The sequence below is a fragment of the Leishmania mexicana genome, chromosome 32 (genome assembly GCF_000234665.1).
Source record: "Leishmania mexicana MHOM/GT/2001/U1103 complete genome, chromosome 32".
In the NCBI taxonomy this organism is placed as follows: domain Eukaryota; phylum Euglenozoa; class Kinetoplastea; order Trypanosomatida; family Trypanosomatidae; genus Leishmania; species Leishmania mexicana.
In genome coordinates this window covers 100,001-107,500 of record NC_018336.1, presented here as the reverse complement: position 1 = coordinate 107,500, position 7,500 = coordinate 100,001, and the positions used below count along the sequence as shown (strand labels likewise).

The window sequence follows — 7,500 nt, the reverse complement described above, 5'->3', positions numbered from 1 at the left end:
CTGGCGTGCAACAACGGAGGGAGGGGAGGTAGGGGAAAGACGAGGGGGTGGCGGATCCCTGCGTGAGGCAGCTTCCCCTGTCAGCCATCCCTCTACCGATCTCTCCTCTTCATCTTTCGTGGTTGTGCTGCCCCGCAGATTATGTGAGCAGTGCAACGGACTTGCACGCGAACACAAACATCGGCACCCGCGTAGATGTGTCTTGCTTGTGTTCACGTCTTCTTTTATGTGTGTTGTGCGGTGTTCAATTTCGATTTCGTTTCGTATGACCCGTCTGCCCCGCACGGCACATAAGCGAAGGAAAACGGAGAAAAGCTAACCGCGCCCTCTCCAACGGAAGGGCTGCTGGTGGAGAACGGGAGAGGGGGGGCACGAGCTTTCTTTCCAGTGTGCGTGTAGACGTTTGCGTTGGCGTGAGCTGCAGTCCGCTGCGGGGGCCGTCTTTGGTTTTGGGCAGCGCACGCGTGCACGACACAGTGGAGTGCTCGTCTGATGAGCGCGGCGCACACAGCTGCACCCGCTCATGCCCTTGTCATGATCTGTGTTTCCTCTCCTCTATTCCCTCGCTTCTTAGCCGAATGAGCCACTTTCGCTTTCTGTGTTTCCTTGTCTTCATCCGTCCATCTCTGTGTCACGCACACACCATGCGCACACACACGCACCATGCGCACGTCTGCATTGGTGGTGCTTGTGTGTGTGTCCTGTTGTGGCTGCTGCTTTCTGCTATTATCACTCATTCCTGTCTAACCAATCTCATTTTCTTTTCGCCTGACGCCGCCCACCACCAGATTTTGGTTTGGACGAGTTACTGTTCCGGAGGGGGAGCTATGCGAGGGAGTCCATAACGCGACACACCCCACCAAAATACGCGCACATTTACTCGGCCCAATCATTGTAAAGTTCGATCTTTGACTTTTTTCTCGTCTACCATGGAAGGCGCGTCGCACGAGGCTGCCGAGGAAACCCGCGCCTCTGCGATGACTCGCAAAGAGCGCAAGAAGATTGAGAAGAGCGAGAAACAGGCAGAGGAGCTGCGTCAGCTCTCCAAGAAGGCGAATGCTGTGAACGGCGATACCGACAACCCTTTCTCCGTCACTCTCGAGACGGACCAGATCGCAGAGGGCTCGCGCAATATTACCTTCAACAAGGTCTCCGTTTCCGTGAATGGCAAGACGCTCTTCAAGGACACAACGGTCAAGCTGTCTGCTGGTTCTCGCTATGGTCTTATGGGGCCAAACGGACGCGGTAAGTCCACGATTCTGCGCTTGCTGGCGAGTCGTGAGCTGCCGGTGCAATCGAACCTCGACTTGCTGTTGGTGGAGCAGGAGCAGGAGTTCACTGCCTCGGAGTTGAGCGCTGTCGATGCGGTGCTGCAAAGCCACAAGAAGCAAAAGGCGTGCGCCGATGAGGCAAAGGCGCTGGGAGCCAAGGCGGAGCTCTCGGAGGCAGAGATGGAGCGGCTGCACTTTTTGGAGGAGGAGCTCGACATCATGGGCGCCGCCCAGGCGGATGCCCGTGCCCGGCGGATTCTCTTCGGTCTTGGCTTTCCCACCGAGTGGCACGAGCGGCCCACGAGCAGCTTCAGTGGTGGCTGGCGCAAGCGCATTGCACTGGCCTCTGCCGTCTTCATTGAACCAGACGTGCTCATGCTGGATGAGCCGACGAACCACCTTGACCTAAATGCTGTCATTTGGCTGGAGTCCTACCTGACGAAGGCATACAGCGAGACGGCGAGGCGACCCAAGACGTTGATCGTTGTCTCTCACGACGCGGGCTTCCTGGATGAGGTGTGCACGCACATGGTTCACGTGGAGAACTACATGCTGAACTACTACCGCGGCAGCTACAGCAGCTTCAACGAGCAGTTGCAGCAGCGGCACCAGGAGCTAGACAAGAAGTACGAATCGGTAGCCAAGACCATTCGTGACAAGAAGCGCAATGGCATGTCGAACGCGCAGGTCGAGGTATGGATCAAGGATCAGGTGAACAGCGGCCGCCTCGACCCGCTATTTCTCGAGAAGAGGCGGGACTACACCGTCAACTTCCCCTTTCCTGATCCGCCGGAGCTGCGCGACGGGTGCGTGTGCAAGCTCGACAGTGTCTCCTTCAACTATCCGGGCGGCCCCGTGCTGTTTCAGAACGTGAGCTGCGCCTTGTGGACGGACAGCCGCATCACTCTTTGTGGTCCGAACGGCATTGGCAAGAGTACACTGCTGAACCTCATGACCGGTGTGCTGGAGCCGACGGCCGGGTACATTACGCTAAACCGCCAGGTGCGCATCGGCCGCTACAACCAGCACTTTGTCGACAAGCTGCCGCTGGAGAAGACGCCGGTGGAGTGCATTCAGGCGCTGGGAATTCCGGAGGAGGACAAGGCGCGGCGGCTCCTGGGCAGCTTCGGCCTGGAGGGTATCGTGCACAAGAACCAAATAGCGACACTGAGTGGCGGCCAAAAGGCCCGCGTGGCGTTTGCGGCGATCAGCGCCGAGTCCCCTCATTTTCTTCTCTTCGATGAGCCCACAAACCACTTGGACGTGGAGTCGATTGACGCGCTCTGCACAGCCATTCGTAACTTCGAGGGTGGCGTGCTTGTTGTCACCCACGACGCTCGCCTCATTGAGTCGACGGAGATGCAGATCTGGGTCGCCGGGGACAAGAATGTGATGCCGTTCAACGGTTCCCTGGATGACTACAAGAACGTGGTGCGTGCCGAGTTCGAAAAGGAGGAGGCGATGCGGATGGAGGAGCGCAAGCAGCTGCTCGAGCAGAAGACGGAAGCGCGTCAGCTGAAGCAGAGCGGCGTCGCGGATGTGACGGCGGCGCTGCAAGAGAAGGAGGAGAAGGAGCATCACGAGCACGCGCAAGGCCTGGATGCGTTTCTCACCGCTGCCGCAAAGAAGAAGAAGCCGAAAAAGGCGAAGGAGGAGAAGAGCTAGAAGCGGCAGGCGGTGTTCAGGAGAGGTGGGAAGGGGGAGGTAGGTGTGTGTGGTGATGCATCGCATGGTGCGACACACCAGTGCACCCCCTCATCGGTGGGGTGTGTACGTGTGGCTTGCACGTGCGGCAGACTAAGCAGACAAAGAAAAGGGTTCACTAACGCCGTTTGGCACCTGTCCCCTCCTTCGACCTCCTCCTTGTCGTCCCCCTTTCTCCTGTCGGCCTGCATCGGTAGGGGCGAGCACTCGCAAACGAGGGACAGCAAAAAGGGAGTCGGTGCGAGGGGGAGGGGGGAGGGCGGACGGTAGCAGTTAAAGCGTGATCGAGTACACGGCAAATCGAAGGCATGAAAAGCGACGGCTTTACAGGGTGCGCCCAAGTCGGCAAGCAGAGGTAACACACCATGAGAGGGCGCATACGTGGCTTCGTGCTGTGCGACTTTGGTTTCCCTGTTTGTTGTGCGAGTCGGGGCAGTCAGGGTGGAATAGGCGAGTCTCACAGACGTATGACCTTCTGCCATGTGCGGATCATCCGCACTTCCCTGGGCTATATGAGGGTTTGCCGCTGGCGCATTGTCGAGCATTCCTAACCCCTCCTCCCGTCACCCTGTATCTCTTCAGTTGTCCATGTGCCTCCCCTCTCGCCCCTTCCCCTTCCCCTCCCCCCTTACGTCTTTTCCCAATCATCACCTTCTTGCAGGAATCTCTATATGCGTGAGCAGCACACACACACACACACACACACACGAACGCATACAGCTACGGCGCAGGGCGGCGGCATGTGTCTGCTGGCCTGCCTCCCTCTCCGAGTTTTTGAATGCGCGTCAAGAGAGCGTTCGCCAGCTGAGCCCATTCTCCGCAGATGGGGCGCGGGCAGAGGTCGCATGCTTGCGGCTTTTCTCCTGCGCGGCGCTGCCTGCTGTTCGTAGCCTGTGCGTTACTAGCAGCCAGCATCACGCTTCTTATCCTGTACTCGCTGCCTGACGTGGCTGTGGAAGTAGACGGGGGTAAGGAGGTTTGGGTCACGGCGTCGTCGGACCAGCCAGTGACAGATGAGGAACTGTTCGCTTGCACTCGCAGATGGCTGCAGACAGACGGTGTTCAGGCCAACACCGTCATCCCGTTCGTGATTGTGCCGCTGACACTGGAGTGGGAGGACTTCCGCTTGTTCATGTGCCGCGTGCACGCGCGCGCGCGCTACCTCTACATCCTGCAGAATGGCGCAGTGGAGGAGATGACTGCGCTTCTGACGAAGCTGCGCGCCGCGGTGCCGTCGGAGCGGCTCATCGTCGAGTACCGACCGCAGAACATCGGCTACGCTGCGGCTGTCAACGAAGGGTACCGAGTGGCCCTGCAGAAGCCGCATGTCGAGGTCCCCTTTATCGGCGTGTTCAACTGCGACGTGTACTTTGAGCGCCGGTATTTTGACCGGTACATACCCGCTGTGTACAAAATGCTGGCCCCCGACGTGGCCCGCATTCGCGCGCTGGAGGAAGTGGTGGAAAAGGAGGAGAGGGCGGCGCGCGCGGCAGGGCGGCGGACACTGCGGGCCGGTGTGGCAACCACACCCGGTCTCTCCATCTCCATGCTCCTGCCGGACCGGATTAGGTACAGCTCCTTAGCAGAGCAGCAGGACGAGTTCAAGGGGCATGTAGGCATGTTTTACTACGAGACCAAGTCCATGTGCGCCTTTCTGGTGTCGCGCCTGGCGCTGCTGGCCGGCGGCTTCCTCGATGAAAACTTCTACCCCGCCTACTTTGAGGACTACGACTGGCAGTTCCGCCTGGGGAGCCTTGGCTTCAAGATGTTTACGGGCGCCTCGGCGCAGTTTGGCGGCTTCTTTCACAGAATGGGTGGCAACATCCGCGCCATCAACAAGGGCCCCGCCAGCAAGTCTATGAGCTACGAAATGGCGGCGATACGGGTGGAGCGTATGCTTAACGCCAAGCCGGGCATCGACTACGGGGAGACGAAGTGGGCGTGGCATCGCGAGGCGCTTGTGGCAATGAGCGCGACGCCCTTCCCGCAGCTAGGGTTCACTGTTCCGTTGGATGTGTGGGTGCTGGATGCGGCGCGGCATCAACTGATCATCGACATCGGCACGGGGCGTCAGCCATCCGTGGAGATGTCGAACACGTACAACGTCTCTCTCCTTTCGAGTCTGCGGCCTTTTGCACTGGCGGACGGCAAGGACTACTAGGGAAGCGGCATCATTACAGCAGAGCCGGATTGGCGAAAGTAGTGGCGGGGACACCGGCAGACGTGTCTACGCGCGTGTGCAGTCGACTTGCCAGCGACACCGCAAAAACTCCTCCCGCGCTACTACACCGAGGAAAAAAAAACAGAAAATCGCACGGCAGGTCACCCGACACAACATCACGTCACGAGGAAGGGAAACAACGCGCACAAGCCCCCCAGCCAATCGGGCATAAAGCCAGCCAGTCATCCCCCCTCCCCCTTCCATGACGAAAGCCAGCTCTGCGTCGCTACGCGACCACTCCCTCCGTAACGGTCCACCTCCTTGCCGTATCCCTTTTCCGCCGTCCTCCAACAGGGAACACAATTACTTTGACACCGGTTCGACCGGGGTGACGAACGTCAGATCCGCTTCCTCCGTTCTCCGCGCCACATGGTTAAGGTGACCTTGCCGAAACGGCCCCCTAAGGCAGGCCCACTCCACCTGGGGGAAAAAGTGGACGAGTAGGGGTTTGAACCCTAGGCCTCCTGTATGCAAAACAGGCGCTCTACCACTGAGCTACACGCCCACATTAGCAGTGGTGTCGATGCTTAGAGAACACAAAGCCCATAGCCAGAATAACGGAAAACACTGCATTTATGGTGCTCCAGTGGCCTAATGGATAAGGCTTTGGACTTCTAATCCAAAGATTGCGGGTTCGAATCCCGCCTGGAGTACTTTTGGCAGCCGTTGCAAGCACCACCTTCCCCTAAAATATATCCCGTCCAAGACCGCCGCCCTTGTAGCCTAATGGATATGGCGTTTGCTTCCTAAGCAAAAGGTTGCGGGTTCGAGTCCCGCCAGGGGTACGTTTTTTTCCCCCAGGCAATGACTTTTTACCACCCGCCGCCGATTCGCCACACAACGTGAGACAGGGTCCACTCGACCCTCGACATGGCACAGGCACCATCGCGTGGCGCGAAGCTGTCCTAGACACGCACGCATACAAGCAACGCCCCGACCCTGTCACCACCAGCAGTGAGTACAGCATTTCGCAGGCACAGAAGGAGTGGGGGCTGCTTGGCCCCCCCCACTACCCCCGACAGAGCGGGTAGGGGTGTAGTGAGCACTGAGATATCATGCACTGGGGTGTCCTTTCTCATCATTGTGAGCATGATGAGAGAAAATCACAAAAAAGACAACGCTTTGAACAGAGCTGCAGGGAACTTAACATATCAGGCTGCGGGCAGGCGCCTATTGGTGCCGTGCTGATGTTTACCAAACCGCGGCGCGCATAGCGTTGCGCTAATGCAACAGGTGCTCAAGACCCACACCAAAACATTTTCTCCGCTCTTTTCGACTTTATCGGAATGCTTGTTGCCCCCTCGATTGAGCATCCCCGGAAACCATCACACACACGCATACACGGAAAAAGAGCATCGCCTTTTCCCCTCTCTTTTTGAAAATAAAAGATTCCTTTTCCCTTCTCATTCTGGCCTTGCATGATCCCTCTCTCGCCGTTCCACATGTCGGCAGCTCCTAGGACATTCAGGAGACCACATATGTTTTATCTTGTTAGGTGAATGCACCTTAGCAGACAAGCAGCACTGAGCGAGCAATCGTTTTTTTTCTATTTCGCGTAAATGTCTATACGACGCTCTCTGTACGAGGGGTTCAAAAATGTTCACAATAAGCTCCACAATGTGAAAACAACAAGTGATTTTCAAACCACTGGACGACTCACTCCGAAAGAGTTTGTGGAGGCAGGTGACGAACTCGTTCAGAAGAACCCTGTATGGCAATGGGTCGGTGGCCCTGAGAGCGTGCAAGACTATCTCCCGAAAGAGAAAAAGTGCATCGTCTACCGCGGTGCCCCATGCACTGAACGAGCGCCAGTCGACCCTACGAACGTTTCACCAGAGGCAGTTGATGAGGACGACTTTGTGTTGACAGAAGCCCCACAGGTTGCCCTGCCCGCAACAGTCATCGAAGAGGAAAAAGTGCTCACCTGGGACGAAGATGACGATGACTCCGGCGAAGACGATGTTGTTGCCACGGCAACTGACAACTCAAACCTGCGCGTCTATGATGTTTACATTGTGTACGACAAATACTACCAAACACCGCGTATGTATTTGGTGGGGTACGCTAGCGATCATGTAACACCTCTCTCGATGGATCAAATGAAAGAGGACGTTTACCGATCCAACTATGGCAAAACAGTCACCATTGACCCCCATCCTGTTCTCTCGATTCCGTGCATCAGTATTCATCCTTGCCGACACGCTGAGACAATGCGCAGCTTGATGCATCGAATGCAAGAAAACTACAATCGCGAAAAGGCGAATGATCCCAACGCTGAGCCGTTTGTTTTCCCCACCCACTTAG

The 7,500-nt window shown here is 57.2% G+C and overlaps 3 protein-coding genes across 3 annotated transcripts in view; all 3 read left to right on the top strand.

The window, feature by feature from the left end:
• Positions 1-929: 929 nt before the first annotated feature.
• LMXM_32_0310 (putative ATP-binding cassette protein) lies at positions 930-2,936 on the top strand (the record flags this gene model as incomplete). The annotated part of the gene is made up of 1 exon (XM_003878229.1): positions 930-2,936. One exon carries the CDS (start codon positions 930-932, stop codon positions 2,934-2,936), a length of 2,007 nt encoding a protein of 668 aa, XP_003878278.1.
• An 862-nt stretch (positions 2,937-3,798) lies between these two features.
• LMXM_32_0300 (beta-galactofuranosyltransferase-like protein) lies at positions 3,799-5,136 on the top strand (the record flags this gene model as incomplete). The annotated part of the gene is made up of 1 exon (XM_003878228.1): positions 3,799-5,136. One exon carries the CDS (start codon positions 3,799-3,801, stop codon positions 5,134-5,136), a length of 1,338 nt encoding a protein of 445 aa, XP_003878277.1.
• A 1,619-nt stretch (positions 5,137-6,755) lies between these two features.
• LMXM_32_0295 (putative autophagocytosis protein) overlaps positions 6,756-7,500 on the top strand; it is a gene marked incomplete at both ends in the record, with an annotated part of 828 nt that continues 83 nt past the window's right edge. Inside the window, one exon of the mRNA XM_003878227.1 lies at positions 6,756-7,500. This exon is cut by the window's right edge and continues 83 nt beyond it. Within this exon, the coding sequence (XP_003878276.1) occupies positions 6,756-7,500 (745 nt within the window).